At 45.9% G+C, this 16,887-nt stretch overlaps 1 protein-coding gene across 3 annotated transcripts; it reads right to left on the bottom strand.

Moving 5' to 3' along the window:
• Positions 1-5,861: 5,861 nt before the first annotated feature.
• On the bottom strand, positions 5,862-12,975 carry ZIK1 (zinc finger protein interacting with K protein 1). Of its 3 annotated transcripts, XM_032171344.2 has the most exons (4): positions 12,771-12,975; positions 12,167-12,205; positions 8,503-8,629; positions 5,862-7,208 (listed from the first exon to the last, which is right to left on the bottom strand). In XM_032171344.2, the coding sequence occupies exons 1-4, from the start codon at positions 12,801-12,803 to the stop codon at positions 5,944-5,946; spliced, it is 1,464 nt and encodes a 487-aa protein (XP_032027235.1). In that variant the 5' UTR covers positions 12,804-12,975; the 3' UTR covers positions 5,862-5,943. The 3 variants fall into 3 exon arrangements, with proteins under 3 accessions (XP_032027235.1, XP_032027231.1, XP_032027234.1); XM_032171340.2 differs by lacking the exon at positions 12,167-12,205; XM_032171343.2 differs by lacking the exon at positions 12,167-12,205 and having other exon boundaries at positions 12,545-12,873.
• Positions 12,976-16,887: the final 3,912 nt, after the last annotated feature.

Below are 16,887 nucleotides of genomic sequence, written 5' to 3'. Positions count from 1 at the left end.
AAGAGGTTTAATGGAGAACTCACAGCTCCACGTGGCGGGGGAAGCCTCACAATTATCGCAGAAGGCAAGGAGGAGCAAGTCACATCCTAGGTGGATGGCAGCAGGCAAAGAGAATAAGCTTGTGCAGGTAAACTCCCGATTTTAAAGCCATCAGATCTCGTGATACTAATTTACTGTCATGAGAACAGCGTGGGAAAAACCCACCCCTATAATTCAGTCACCTCCCACTGGGTTCCTCCCATGACATGTGGGACTTATAATTCAAGATGAGATTTGAGTGGGGACACAGCCAAACCATATCAGATCCTTTCACTTAGAAATATGTATTTAAGGTTCTTCCATATCTTTTATTATTTATTTTAATGTGGATAAATATACCACTTTCTAGATGTACCACACTTATCTATTCACTTACTGAAGGACATTTTGGTTGCTACCAAATTTTGCCAATTATGAACAAAGGTGCTATATTCATGTACAAGATTTTGTGTGGACCTAAATGTTTAACTCATTTGAGTAAAACCAAGAAGCAGTATTACTGGATCTATGGTAATTGTTTTGGCCTAGTTTCACATTTCAAATCAGTTGAGAAACCTTCTCAGGTATCTTAGAGGAAGCAAAAACAAAGTGCTTCTTCCTTTTTTCCTTTTTCTTTTTCTTTTTTTTTTTTTTTGAGATGGAGTCTTGCTTTGTCGCCCAGGCTGGAGTGCAGTGGCACAATCTCGGCTCACTGCAAGCTCCGCCTCCCGGGTTCATGCCATTCTCCTGCCTCAGCCTCTCCGAGTAGCTGGGACTACAGGCGTCCGCCACCACCCCCGGCTAATTTTTTGTATTTTTTAGTAGAGACGGGGTTTCACCGTGGTCTCGATCTCCTGACCTCGTGATCCGCCCGCCTCGGCCTCCCAAAGTGCTGGGATTACAAGCGTGAGCCACCGCGCCCGGCCTCCTTTTTCAATAATCTCTGAGCCTCCAGATGTCCGTGAATGTCACCCTTTGAATAGACATACACATACACACAACACAGTCACACCGCATAAGTGTGTTACTATTGCACACCTATCTGCAGAACCAGAGTTCAATTACCCATTTCCTTAATATCTAGTGCACAGGAATATGGAGAAAGTGTCAGCATGTTAAATGACATCAGATTGACACAAAACTAAAACACACAGCATTCCAGAATGTGGCAAATTCTGGACAAATGTCTCATCAACTTCAAGAATAATAATAAAAACTGGTAGCTGTGTATTATTATAGACTCACCAGATGAAACTACTAATAGCCATATAGATTCATTTTGGATCTGATTGCAATAAATTTGTCTTAAAAATCAATTTTGGAGACAATTCGAGGTGCCTGAGCACTGACGATATATTTTATGATGCCTTAAATAATGATTGATAAAGTTATAGGAATTATGAAAGAGCTGTTATGCTTGGAAACGCATTCTGAAGAGATGCAGCATTGAATGGCAAGATGTGGGGATTGTAAGTAAAATAATTATGTGTGAAAAGAGTTGAAACAGGAACGGCTACTAAATGATAAGTAATAATGGAAGATTTAGGAAGGTTTCATAGTGCTTCTGAACACAGTCCTTTCCATTTGTGTATGTACTTGAAAATATCCATTAGAAGAGGAAAAATGTGTTTTTGTACCCATTACTTGTTAAGAGGGATGGACTAAAAAGGGCAGGTGGAAACTTGTGGTTTCAGGGGTTTAAGTATATATTAAAATAGAAATTGTATACTTTAAATATGCAGAATTTAAGACAACTAGATTTCACTTAAGCCACTTTTAAAAACACAAGTAATAAATACTCAAAAGTTGTCACTTCTTAATCATTTTGCTGTTTTACTCTTATATATACATTGTTCTATAGTGGGCAGGTGTATGAAAATCTATCCCAAAGGCCAACGAAGCTGAAAGGCCAAAGAAGGAGAAAGAGGCCAAATTGTTTTCAGAAACATTTCATAGGGACTCATGAACAGAACTGATGTCTTGTGCAGCTGTGAGAAAATGGATCCCTGTATCTGCCCTCCAGAAGGCAGTTTCCTTTACATCCTTTACAGGACCCTTTTTGTAGTGGTCAACAAGGCTGGAGGGTTTTTTTGTTGTTTTTTTGAGACGGAGTCTCGCTCTGTTGCCAGGGTGGAGTGCAATGGCATGATCTCGGCTCACTGCAACCTCCACCTCCTGGGTTCAAGTGATTCTCCTGCCTCAGCCTCCCAAGTAGCTGGGATTACAGGCACCCGTGGGCTACCACAACCGGCTAATTTTTCTATTTTTAGTAGAGATGGGGTTTCGCCATGTTAGCCAGGATGGTCTCCATCTCCTGATCTCGTGATCTGCCCACCTTGGCCTCCCAAAGTGTTGGGATTACAGGCATGAGCCAACACGCCCGGCCTGGAGTTTTTAGGGTAAAACATGTGCAGCTGTTCACGTCTTCAGACTTTCTTGCCAAGATTTGTGACCACTGGGGGAGAGAAGCATTTTGATGATATCTATGCTACTGCCTCAGAACATAGGTGACCATGACAGCTTCACTTCAAGATGGCATCAGTCTTGCCACACCACAGGCTGTATGGTTCCTATATACATGTTCTTGAGGTTATCTGTGGCTACTGTATTGGCATGGTGAAAGTAGAATACAATGGTGAGACGCTACCCACTTCTTCTCAGTTCATGTTCAATGACATTATTTTGACAACTTGTAATTGGCCATGGTGGGAGTATTTTACCAGGGAAATTGGCAAATATTAAAAACCAGGGCTTAGGCTGGGCGCGGTGGCTCACGCTTGTAATCCCAGCACTTTGGGAGGCCGAGGTGGGCGGATCACGAGGTCAGGAGATCGAGACCATGGTGAAACCCCGTCTCTACTAAAAATACAAAAAATTAGCCGGGCGTGGTGGCGGGCGCCTGTAGTCTCAGCTACTCTGAGAGGCTGAGGCAGGAGAATGGCGTGAACCCGGGAGGCGGAGCTTGCAGTGAGCCGAGATTGCGCCACTGCACTCCAGCCTGGGTTACAGAGCGAGACTCCGTCTCAAAAAAAAAAAAAAAAAAAAAAACCAGGGCTTATTTATTTCATGAATGGTTAGACCTAAGAAAGTGATGGAGAATTTGTCAATGAAGGTAGTGTTTCAGGTATATAGTGTCTGTAGTTGTTACACTGTGAATAGACCAAAAAATTGAGAAAATATTTTCCCAGTATTTGGAAACAATTTTATCATTTAGCAAAGGAGTGCATCACATTACTGAAGAATGAGTAAATTTCCAACATAAGTCTTTGTTATACATGTCTATTTATTAATGAAAAAGAAAATATCACCAACATCCATTTAAAAATAAGCAAAAGATATTAATAAACATTCTTCTAAAGAGGATATACAGGTGGCAACTAGATACAAGGTGTTCAAATGTTCAATACCATAACATCATTTGTATTTTTAGTAGAGATGTGGTTTTACCATGTTTGCCACTGATTTTGAATGAGGGTTAAAAAATGCAATAAAATCACAGACAGATGCTATTATACAGCTATTAAAACAACTAAAATTAAAAAGACTAACCATACCAAGTATGGCAAGAGAAACAAGAAGGTTCACATACTGTTGATGAGAACGCAAATGGTACAGTTAGGTTATAGTCTGGCCGTATCTTTAAAAGTGAAGCATTCACGTACACTGTACTACTGACACAGGAGAAATAAAGCATTTCTGCATATTAAGAGTTATATGCCTATATTCATAGTAGCATTATTTGCAACAGCCCAAAACTGGAAAGCATCCAACTGTTTATCCAAATTGTGACATATCCACAGACTATTTCTCAGCAATACAAATGAACTATTCACATAAGCAATATTGATAAATCTTAAAAATAATTGTGCACCGGCTGGTGCAGTGGCTTATGCCTGTAATCCCAGCACTTTGGGAGGCCAAGGTGGGCGGATCACGAGGTCAAGAGATCAAGACCATCCTGGCAAACATGGTAAAACCACATATCTACTAAAAATACAAAAATTAGTTGGGCGTGGTAGCGCGTGCCTGTAGTCCTAGCTTCTCAGGAGGCTGAGGCAGGAGAATCGCTGGAACCCAAAAGGAGGAGGTTGGAGTGAGCCAAGATCACGCCACTGCACTCCAGCCTGGTGACAGAGTGAGACTCCATCTCAAAAAAAAAAAAATTGTCCATTATCAGGAAAAATGGAGTAAGTATTTTACGATTCAATTCACATAAAATCCTAGAAAACACAAACTATTCTCCTGTAGGGAAAGTAAATGACGGAACTCCTGAAGGCCTGAAAAGTGCACGCAGAGATTGTAAAACAGCAAGAGGTGAATCATGAATATGTTCATGATCATGATTATGATGGTTTCACAGGCTTATATGACAAACTCTTCAAATTATACACCATAAATGGATGTAAACTATGGCATGTCACTTATACATCAAGAAAGTTTGTAAAACATGTTTCAAAATAAAGTATCTGATCACCCACCTTTCAGAAACCAGAATGCCCGGCAATCTCATGTTGACTGCACTCTCTCTTCAGGCCTGGGGAAGGGCAACCATGCGTCCCTCCATGCAGGAAATGTTGGCAAGCAATGAAGGCTGTGGCAATTTGAGACAACAGCAACACTGGTGGAAATCACAAGAGCTATCAATACATCCCTGGCCTATAGGACTTCTATGATCTTTATCCTCCTTTTTCTGCCTCTACAGCAATGAACTTGAAGTTAACAACCTAGAAAGCCAACAAGAATTAAAAAAAACCTTTAATTATTTTTGCTGACAATAATCTCAGCTATTGGACATACACAGATTTCTAGGTCCTATGACTGCTCAAAGCCACAGTCACGGGAAGATTTGTAAATGTACTTTTACAAGAGGCACATTCCAACTAGTTTGCTACAGTACACACAGTACAGAAATACCTGGGTACCAATTACAGTTCACATTTGACTCCCATTGTCTTCTGCGTAACATCAGCCTATGGAATGTTTGATATCAGGGTGTGTCTCCTTATAGAACCCCATGAAAAGCTTCTCAGCAGCACTGGGCATCATATGACATCCTCTGGAAACAATGGAGTAAAACTGTCCTATTCCCTGAAGCAAACATACGTGTCATAACAGCTGGCCTCTCCTCAGGATGACCTCTAGTCTCACAGAAAGAATAGGGATCCAGGCCACAAATTAGAATAACCAAAACCTTGCATTGTTTCCTAGGAGATTTTAGGTAGCAAAGCAAGTATGACCAAAACCAGAATTAGAATTACTCTGTCATCTTACTTTTCCTGCAGAGGCCTACAAAAGCCATCCGTTCCTTCATATAGAGTTGAAGTCTGTTTCCCAGCCACCCCACACAGTAAACAAAACCCCAAGACTACAGGTAGATTCAAATATAAGGCTTTTATTAGTGCACAAACTGGAGCAATGTGAGGCAGCCATTCACCACGTGGTGACTTGGAGGCTGGAAGAATGACCAAGTGTCATATGAGACCAAGAATTTACATGAAGGGAATCCTTGCACATAAGTATCCAGCAGAACCAAGGCTGGGCCCTCCTGACCAAAACTGGGTCACATGTATGCTGTGATCAGTCAGAAAAAAGAATGAATTTTCTCTAAAGGCTTAGATTGCTCAAGATTTCCTCCAAAGACTTAAGAGAACACACAGATGTCTGCCTTGTCTTAGCACATAGGGGTGACCAATGCCCACTGTTCAAGGTGGTAGAGGATAGATGGTTTCTACCAGAGAAACAAGGAAGAATGAGGTTCAACTTCAGGCAGATGGCTCCCTCACAAAGGTTCTCAACTGCTACAATACTACAGACAGCACATTCCCTGTAGGTCTAAGGCTCTACTTAAGTGTGGACTTTCAGGAGCTAAATGATGATAGATCTTGAGTTGAAGATGCTTCCACATTTGCTGCATTCATGAGGCCTCTATGCGTTATGACATTTTTGGTGATGTATGAGGCTGGAGCATTGGCTAAAGGAATTCCCACATTTGTCGCACTCATAAGGCCTTTCTCCAGTGTGAACCACTTGGTGTTGAATGAGGCCAGACTTTTGGCTAAAGGACTTTCCACACTGGCCACACTCATAAGGCCTTGCTCCAGTATGAATTCTCCGGTGTTGAATAAGGATGGAGCTTTGACTAAAGGATTTCCCACAGTCACCACACTTATAAGGCCTTTCTCCAGTGTGAACTCTCTGGTGTTTAATGAGGGTAGCTTTTTGACTAAAGGATTTCCCACACTGGCCACACTCATAAGGCTTTGCTCCAGTGTGAATTCTTCGGTGTTGATTAAGAATGGCACTTTGACTAAAGGAATTCCCACATTCACCACACTTATAAGGCCTTTCTCCAGTGTGAACTCTTTGGTGTTTAACAAGGGTGGCTTTTTGGCTAAAGGATTTCCCACACTGGCTACACTCATAAGGCCTTGCTCCAGTGTGTATTTTCTGGTGGTCAACAAGGCTGGAGTTTTGTCTAAATAATTTTCCACATTCGCTGCACTCATAAGGCCTTTCTCCGGTGTGGATTCTCCGATGGTCATTCAGGTGGGAGGTTTGGCTAAAGAATTTTCCACATTCATTGCACTCCCAAGGCCTTTCTCCAGTATGGACTCTCTGGTGCTGAACAAGTGAGTACTTGCCACGGAAGGCTTTCCCACATTTGCTACACTCATAAAGCTTTTTTCCAGTGTAGACTCTTGGATGGTGAACAGGAGTGTGTTTATGTCTGGAAGCCTTCCCACATTCATCTGACTCGTAATGACTTTTTTGACTGCGAATGTCCTCCCCACATTCAGTAATTGTGCTGGGTTTCTTGCCTCCAGGAAAGACCAGGGACTTCAGAAGCCCCAACATGGCTGGGAGGTCCTTTCCAACCTCCCATTTGCGAAAGGGCTTCAATGACATACGGAATAGGCAGCACTTCACATATGAGGCTCTGTCCATGTCCCTCTTCAAGGATTTCTTTGCGCTGTGATGCTTCTGGTGCTGGTGATGGTTTGTACATTCTCCAACCAAGTATGGTTTCTGCCCAGGGAGATCAGCTAGATGCAGAATATCTTTCAGGACTGGGACACACATCTCACAGGATTGAGTCTTCTGTGTGGATGAACCTGCCTTTGACTGTGACACTCCTACAGAAACATTCTGGTCAGAAGGTGTCTCTTCATCCTCTGTTCCATGGCCACAACCTGAAAGCAGAGAACTGCTGATGAAATATACATTGACTATGCTGAGAGAAAGAAGCCCCATTACACACATACCAAACGAATGATTCGCCAGGTTTGTTTTGAGGATAATGGAGCTGGGGGCAAGTTGAGGAAGGGGTTGCTTTGCAATACTGGATCTCTAAAGATCACAGAATGAGGGAGGCCTCACCAAATAAAGGACACAAGGATGGGATGAAGGACAGGGAATGGCATTGTCTTCAAACCATTCCTCTACCAACAGCCTCAAAAGTTATCCTTGAGTAGCCTTCCAATTCTTAAAACTCACCACATAGTCTTCAGGAGGACCTTGTCTGCTGATGACACCTGCATGCTATGCAGAAGGTTGACTGTGCCCAAGCCCAGAAAAATACAATTGAAACTGAGTAGCAAGTGATATGATCACATATCATGTGATCATCTATACATACTTCATGAGACATTATGTGTGTGTCAATGTTGGAAAACATTGCAGAGGGAGCAGTGCAGAGAAGCAGATGATGCATGAAGATCAGAAAGGTAGAGGCAGCCAGGTGCTAGAAGTCATAGATAAAAATAATAAGACAGACAAATGTCAAGTACTGGGAAGAAAATATAGAAATGAGGTTTGGCCAAGTGGCATGTGCACCCAAACAGTGGTGAAGACAGGACAGGCTCCTTATGTGATCTGAAAACAGCCCAGATATCATGCCCCCAACCAGTTGCCACTCAACAAGCCCAGGCCTTCTCTGAGACCATGTTCACCCTATAAAGCAACCAGGTTTCTCTGCACACCCTCAGTTGTCTAGCTATGTGGGACCTTCATGAAGCCAAGTCCTACCAGAAAGACAGAACATGTGAGTGATCAGCACTGATGCAGAACGACTCAGCACACAACAGCCCATAGGCAAGAAAGTTAGTATCATTAAACAAACAAACAAACAAACTAGAAGGAGTAAGAAGAGCCCATTGTCCCCATAAGTATAGACCATGACAATGACTACAATCATGACACAGGTAGCCACAAGAAAATGTCAGCTAGCAGATGGGGGTGCAGGGAACTTGGGACACAAGGTGTCATGGATCTGAACACAGACACCCAGCCAAGAAGAGAGCAAGCAACAGAGATCCATTTGGCTGACTGAAGAACACCTGCTTCCCAGACCACTGGGCAGCAGGTGTTAGGGCTGCTCAGGCAGTGCACAGTGCTGGCTCCCATAGCACATATCCCAAGAAAGTGGGGAAGTCAGCAAAAGACCATAGACAGACCAGGACACTGGAGTTGGTATTAGGGCCTTACCCAGTGAGGCTACAAGGGCAAAGTTCTCCAGCATCACTTCAAGGTACAGGAGTCTCTGAGCCTCATCAAGAAGTCCCCACTCGTCCTGTGAGAAGTAAATGGCGATGTCCTCAAAGGTCACACAGCCCTGTCATGATGGGGACAGGTCACTCCACAATCAACGCCTCCACAAGTTCATCCACCCACACAATCATCCCCACCTTAAGGAAATACAGGCCCTGGTGACACAGATGCCCACTCTCTCTTCATGGTCCCAGTGATCACTGTATCCTTCTACAGCACCAACCAGGAGGTGGGCAGGATGCACCACATCTAAAGTTTGGGCCCAGTATGTAGGGGTGTATCCCTTCTTGTCAGGCAGTTCCCCAGAAGTCTTTCAGATAGTGCCTCCTAGACACAATCAAATGTGGGTTCACCTTTGACCCTTAAGTCCTCAATGCCAAGGGCCTGGGTCCTTCAGTTCACACTCCCTCTCCATGTGCACATCATTCTTTGAACCATACTCACTCAGTCTCACTCCCACGGCCACCTCCACCCCTCTGTCTGCCAAATTGAGACAGCATCCAGTGCTACACAGACCTCTGATGGTTCCTACTGTCATAGACAGCCCCCATCCTGCTCTGAAGGGCTATTTTCCTGACTCTGTTCCTTGCTTCAACCTCAGCCACCAAGAATCACCTGATGTCAGATACTGATGGCCGTCCTCCACTTGTGCTGCACTTGATGTCCCCTCTTCAATCAACAATCTTCCTCTCACCTCTTAACCCTCATTCAAAATCAGTGGCCTCAGTGGCACAGACTCTCAGTGGCTCTCTACCTCCAACCTAATGAACACTTGTACTCCTAAACTTATTCAACTGCTTGATTGACACCTTCCCCAGACTCACCAAGGGTCACAACAAATTCCTGGCGAGTTTTTACCATGGTGAATAAGCACTAGTCCTAGTGTTTTAGTCAGTTTGGGCTGCTAGCATAATACCACAAACTGGGTGGCTTATCAACAACAGAAATTTATTTCTCACAGATCTGCAGGCAGGAAGCCTGAGATCAGAGTGCCAGCATGGTCAGGTTCCGGTAGGGGCTCTTTCCAGGTTGCAGACTGCTGACTTCTTGTATCCTCACTTGTTGGAAAGAGCACTAGGTAGTACCTCTCTGGCTTCTTTGTTTAAGAGCACTCACTAATCCCATTCATTGGGCTCCACCCTCATGACCTAATTATCTCCCAAAGGCCCAACCTCCAAATACCATCACACTGGAATTAGGGTTTAAGCATATGAATTTTGCAGGGACACAGTCCACTGTACCTGGCCTCAGTGTCATCTTCTACCAATTATTTCTTTATCTCCATGTCTGTCTTATGTCCCTAATGCCTTGGAAGCCTTGACCACTTATCAGATGATATGATGTGGCTGTGTCCCCACCCAAATCTCATCTTAAATTGTAGTTCCCACAATTCCCATGTCATGGGAGGGACCTGGTGGGAGGTGATCGAATCATGGGGGCATGCTGTTTCCCACGCTGTTCCCATGCTGTTCTCATGATAGTAAATAAGTCTCACAAGATTTGATGGTTTTATAAGGGGGGAGTTCCCCTGAACAAGTTCTCTCTTGTCTGCTGCCATGCAAGACATGCCTTTCACCTTCCACCATAATTGTGAGGCCTCCCCAGCCACGTGGAATCGTGAGCCCATTAAACCTCTTTTTCCTTACAAATTACCTAGTCTCAAGCACATCTTTATCAGCAGTGTGAAAATGGACTAATACAGTAAATCAGTGTGAGTAAAGTGGGGCTCTGCTGTAAAGATAACTGAAAATGTGGAAGCAATTTTGGAACTGGGGAACAGGCAGAGGTTGGAACAGTTTGGAGAGCTCAGAAGAAGACATGAAAATATGGGAAAGTCTGGAACTTCCTAGAGACTTGCTGTCTTTATCAGCAGTGTGAAAACAGACTAATACACCAGATCATCCTCTTTCCTACAATCTCCCCATGACCACTTTTCTCTTACAACTGTTTGTAATGCTGACCACCTCTACCACATGTCCAAGCACAAGACACAGTCATAGCCCCAACCTTTTCTTTTCTGTCTTTTTGTTTTGTTTTGGTTTTGAGATGGAGTCTCACTCTGTCACCCAGGCTGGAGTGCAGTGGCGTGATCTTGGCTCACTGCAACCTCCGCCTCCTGGGCTCAAGCAATTCTCCTGCCTCAGCCTCCCTAGTAGCTGGGATTACAGGTGCCTGCCACCACGCCTGGCTAATTTTTGTATTTTTAGTGGAGACGGAGTTTCACCATGTTGGCCAAGCTGGTCTAGAACTCCTGACTTCAAGTGATCCACCTGCCTCGGCCTCCCAAAGTGCTGGGATTACAGGTGTGAGCCACTACGCCCAGCCCTGTCCTGCGTTATAAATAGCATTATCTTCACGACCAGGATTACCCACTCCTAATTGTGACCCATAGCTACTCTGGGCCAAACACTGGTCACCACCTTTTAGATGGCTCCATCTTAAACCACTTCCAGAATTCTAGATGTACATGGACAGCTACTCACTTCATGTCTCCATATATCATTCTTTGGAATATCTCAGACTATAATAATAGCTAAAGACAAAACTCCTGTTATCCTTAATGAAAATTAATTGGCTGGGGGCATGGTGGCTCACGCCTGTAATCCCAGCACTTTGGGAGGCCAAGACGGGTGGATCACCTGAGGTCAGGAGTTTGAGACCGGCCTGGCCAACATGGTGAAACCCTGTCTCTACTAAAAATACAGAAAAAAAAAAAATTAGCTGGGCATGGTGGCATGTGCCTGTAGTCCCAACTACTCAGGTGGCTGAGGCAGGAGGATCGCTTGAACCCGGGAGGTGGAGGCTGCAATGAGCCGAGATCGAGCCACTGCACTCCAGCCTGAGTGACAGAGTGAGACTCTGTCTAAAAATAGATAAATAAATAAAATAAAAATAAAATCAATCCTATTACATGCTATTTGATGGAACTTCCATCCTTTCAGATGCTAAACTCAAAATGCCTGGAGTAATGCTTGATCACTATCTCTTACCCTCAAAATCTGAAAATGCGAGCAGGCCTAATTAAAAATCTGACCCAGAATCCAGCCAGTTCTTCTACCTTCACAGCCACCACACTGGTGAAGCCACTATCAAAACTCACCTTGGCCACCGCAGTAGCCTCCTCCCTGGTCTTTCTATCACCTCCATCACACCCACAGAGTATTCTCTATGCTGCATTAACAGTGAACCTGATGAGACCAGTGTCAGATAACCTCCCTTCTCTTCTCTAAACCTCCCATTGTTTCCATCACCTCCAGAAAAAGCACCCAATTTCTCAGAGCCATTCCAGGCCTGAGTCCTGCCCTGCTGCTCTGAGTTCCCATTTGAAAGAAAGGAGAGTTGGGTTTCCCTGAACCAGCTCAGCTTCACTGCCAACCTTATACATTATTGTACGTAGGTGGGGCAACCTTTCACACCTCATTCCATTGTCTGCCAGCAGTAAGAACTTCTGCAAATAACCACCAGTCTAGAATCAGGATGCCAAGCTTGGGGTTTGTGAAGAGTCCTTAGGTCAAAGAACTGGATGGTGGTAAAAAAGATCCATGAAAAAACCCCAGGATGGGGCCAGGACCAGTGAGGGCCTGGGACACCCTCCACTCACCTTTGTGAGGTCCATATGTGTTTCTGGAAACACAGTAACCTGTGGAAAGCCAAAGATCATGAAAGGCAGGTGACCATACAGGGCTCTACCGATTCAGGCTTCCCTGGATTCCTGTCCAGGCCAGAGCCAGGTGGACTGAGGATGCCTGCATTATTTCTGAGCCTCAGCGTTCCAGTCCTCAGTGCTAACTCTTAGCAACTGTGGGACCTTGCACAAGAACTCAACCTCCCTGTGCCTCTGTGTTATTCCATTCTATTCTAGTCTAACTCCACGAGGTTTTTGGAAAACTTCGAAAGACCTAACTCAGACCATATGCCACTTCTGTACACAACCCTCCACGGCTCCTAGCATCCTAAGAATTGAGGGAAAACTCCTCACCTTGGCACTCCAGGTATGAACCTTCTTCACTCTATCTCCAAGAGTTTAGAAACGCTGGTCCCTTTGCCTGTCACCCTTTTCCGTGCCTCATCACCCAAGTTCTGGAAATAGGGACCCCACCAACGAGCCCCCACTGTACTGGACATGAGGATCTCGACCGTAGCGACCCAAGAAGGCACTAATTTGGGGATGAAGGAGGGTGAGGCCCAGTAGAGGCAGCGCTCACCTGAGTCGGGGCCCTCGGCGCGGCCGCAGCCATCGGAGTCTGTGGGCAGAGCGGGGCCGGGACCCGACAGCTACGGGCGCGGGGACCTAGGCAAAGCCGTCAACCCCGCCGCCGCCGACCCTTAGATCCCCCCACTGTTCAGTGGGAGGACCCCTCCCCTCGCGCCTTCCGACTCTCGCCAAACAAAGCGCTCCCAAAGCTCTGACGGTCTGGATGCACCCAAGCGCTGCAAAAATGACCGCCACTGAAGTGATACCGGAAGTCCCTCCCCGACTCATTGGTCCCAAAGCGGAAATGACCCTTTTCTCAGCGCGAATTGGCTCAGCATCCCTGCGGCTGGAGGCAAAACCTTCTGGGTACTGTAGTCCCCGCTGGTATCCAGTGCTCAGGGAAGGATGCTGTGGCCCAGTGTCACCTCAAACAAAAGCCAAGCGGCCGCGCTGGGGGCGCAGGGAAATGGCGTCGCCACAGTGCAGGAGAGGGCTGGGCCTTGTCGCTCCTTAAACGGGCCGCTGGTCGATTTCTGTGGTCCCGTCGCGGCTGAGCGCCCACGTGATTAGAGGCATTGATTCAGGCTCAGGAAGCTGAGGCCAGATCCACACCGACGCGTATTCCACACGTATTCGACGCTCCTTCGGGAGCGAAGGAGCCTCGTCCCCCTCCCCTGCGGGGTCAAGGCGTTCGAGGCCGTGCCGGGGCCAAGGCTGTTCTGTGAAAGACAGGAGCTACGTAGGTGTCGCGCTGTGGGCAGGTGTTCCCGGAGGCCACGTGGGGGCCGCGCCCCCGGCTGCTCCTGCTCTGACCTGAGCCCTTTGACTATCCCCAGATACGGGAGGCGGGGCCGAGACGTCCCATGGGAAGGGGTCCTGGGCAGCTCCACCCCGGGGGACGTCTCCTCCAGGGGGGCCGGGCGAACTGGGAAGGCCCCAGAGCCGCCAAGGAAAGCGCCTCTGCTTCCCTGAGTCCCCTCCTGGGTCTGGGAGCTGCTCCTGCGTTTTCTGACGCCCTCTCCACCGCCCCTCGGCTGAGAACTGGGTCCAGATGAGCCTTGGACCCCGTTGAAGATAGTCTTCTACCTCGTCTCCCACACCTGCTGGGACCATCTCCAACCGCCCTCAGGGCAGTAGGGAGGTAGGCGCGTTCCCAGGGCACCCCACGCGGTGGCGTACAGTGGTAGAAACGAGACCTCTGGAGCCCAAGAATGGGATTTAGTCCCCGAGGGGAAGTCCATGCTCTGCCATACAGCGGCTGGTATGGGCTTCTGGGGGCACCCTGAGACTCGGCCTATAGGGATACTCATAATGGCCTCCACGAAGGTGCAGGTTTAACCACTGGACCAGTCTCATCTGTTCATCCTCTGTTGGTAACATAATGTCCAGTTATTTTGCAGGCACAGAGCTAAAGAGTTGCAAGTTACACAGCTAGAGAATGTGCAGAAAAGAAAATGTCAGGCCCAGCACGGTGGCTCACACCTGTAATGCAAGCACATTGGGAGGCTGAGGTGGAAGGCTCACTTAGGCAACATAGCCAGACCCCGTCTCTATAAAAACTAAAAAATTACCCGGGTATGGTGGTGCACCTGTAATCCTAGCTACCCAGGATGCTGAGGTGGGAGGATTGCTTGAGCCCAGGAGATAACGGTTACAGTGAGTTATGATTATGCCACTGCACTCCAGCCTGGGCAACGGAGCCACACCCTGTCTCAATAAATAAATAAATAAATAATTTAAAAGAAATGAGAAAAGAAAAGAAAACATTGACCCAACACTCGGAGCTGAAGTCTCACCTACCAGACTCCACCCTGTCACCACAGGAAACCAAAATATCGGGCTGTGGCCGGAACCCAAGTGCTGAAACACTTCCAAAAGCAAGGGGTCTGTTGTCTCTGAATGTTGGGTGATAACACCCCCATCCCCGCCTTGCCATCAGTAGATTTGTTTGAAGTCCTTCCAATCAAAATCCACCCTTCCAGTGCTTACCAACCTGTCCTTCCTAATCCTGAAAAGCTGCCCCAAACCCCATACTGGGGAAACAGATTTAAGCTGGACTCCTGTCTTGTTTGTCGACTTGCAATAAAGGTTTGCTTCTCTCAAAAACCTGGTGCCATGGTATTGGCTTCTGTGTGCATTGGACAGCAACCCTTTTCCATAGTAACACTGGCACCTTCTAGGTGCCACGGTTCTGCACCTCACTACCCTATGGTCCCAGAGGCCAGCAGCCCCCACAATGGCCACCTAACACCTGCCCTCACCCTCACTGTCCTCTCAGAGTTGCCAAATCAGATCAAACATGGCTCCCCAAACTTCAAGCATGTGTGTTCATCTAGGCATAGAACTAGTGGAACTGCCTGAATAACTTGGGGAGGAGGGATAGCCTAGCTCAGAAAACCTTCTGTGTGTGGCATGCCCAGGAGACAAATGACCCACCTATTCCTGAGGCCCAGTCCTTCAGGGAGAAGCCCAGCCAGAGATAAGGGAGGCTGCCAGTGGTCACAAAGCAGTAATAAATTCCATCTATGGCTAAACCTATGTGAGACCAACAGTCAATAAGTACCTAAAGAGAAAGCTGAAAAACCATTGAAGATAGAGTGCAAGAAAGTGTGAAGCCCTTAGGATGTGGATGGGTCGTTTTGTGTTTTCTTTCTGTGTTTGTCTATTTGGCACAGCTATTCAAGTAGAGCTTGGCAGTGTCATTCGTATAGTCCACTAACTTCTATTACTGTTCACCCAGTTAATCCCAAGGGATTCTGCAGGTACCAAATGGTGTGGGGGAGTGTTGACCTCAAGGACCATGACATCTAGCAAGGGACTGAAGATAGTGGAGGCCAGCTCCATCTGCAGGTAGAACATTCCAGAGGGCCCAGGTTTAGCTCCATCCTGTCTTTATTTTTCTGATTTCTTATCTTTAGTCTTTAGGGGTACATAGTAGGTGTATATATTTATGAGTTACATGGCATAGTTGATACAGGCACACAGTGTGTAATAATCACATTGGGATAAATGGTATCCATCACCTCAAGCATTTATCATTTCTTTATGTTATAAGCATTCCAGTTATACTCTTAGTTATGTTTAATTCTTTTTTTTTTTTTTTTGAGACAGAGTCTTGCTCTGTTGCCCAGGCTGGAGTGCAGTGGCGCGATCTTGGTTCTCTGCAAGCTCCGCCTCCCGGGTTAACGCCATTCTCCTGCCTCAGCCTCCTTAGTAGCTGGGACTACAGGCTCCCGCCACCATGCCCGGCTAATTTTTTGTATTTTTAGTAGAGATGGGGTTTCACCGTGTTAGCCAAGATGGTCTCGATCTCCTGACCTTGTGATCTGCCTGCCTCAGCCTCCCAAAGTCCTCCCAAAAAAAGCCCTCATGCTGGGATTACAGGCGTGAGCCACCACGCCTGGTGAGTTATGTTTAATTCTACAATAGATTATTGTTGATTGTAGTCACCTTGTTGTGCTATCAAATACTATGTCTTATTCCTTCTATCTGACTATATTTTTGCACCCATTAACTATCCCCACTTTCCCTTCCATTTCTGCTACCCTTCTCAGCCTCTGGCAGCCATCTTTCTAAGCTCAATCTCTGTGAGTTCAATTGTTTACATTTTTAGCTGCCACAAATAAGTGAGAACATGTGAGTTTGTCTTTCTGTGCCTGGCTTATTTTACTTAACATAATTTCCTCCAATTTCACCCATCTTCTTGCAAATGATGGGATCTCATTCTTTTTTATGGCTAAATACTACTCCATTGTGTATATGCACCACATTTTCTTTATCCATTTATCTATGGACAGTTAGGTAGCTTCCAAATCTTGGCTGTTGTGAATAATGATGCAATAAACATGGGAGTCCAGATCTCTATTAGATATACTGATTTCTTTTCTGGGGGGTATAAACTGTATCATATGGTAATTCTATTTTTACTTTTCTGGGGAACCTCCAAACTGTTCTCCATAGTGGCTTTACCAATTTACACTCCCACCAACAGCGTATGAAGGTTCCCTTTCCTCCCTGTCCTGGCCAGCATTCATTATTGCCTGTCTTTTGCATAAAAGTCATTTCTAGTTAAAATGAGATGATATCTCATTGTAGTTTTGATTTGTATTTTTCTAGTGATCAATGAT

Source organism: Hylobates moloch, unplaced genomic scaffold (genome assembly GCF_009828535.3).
Source record: "Hylobates moloch isolate HMO894 unplaced genomic scaffold, HMol_V3 SCAFFOLD_12, whole genome shotgun sequence".
In the NCBI taxonomy this organism is placed as follows: Eukaryota; Metazoa; Chordata; class Mammalia; order Primates; family Hylobatidae; genus Hylobates; species Hylobates moloch.
This window is presented reverse-complemented; position numbering and strand designations above follow the sequence as displayed.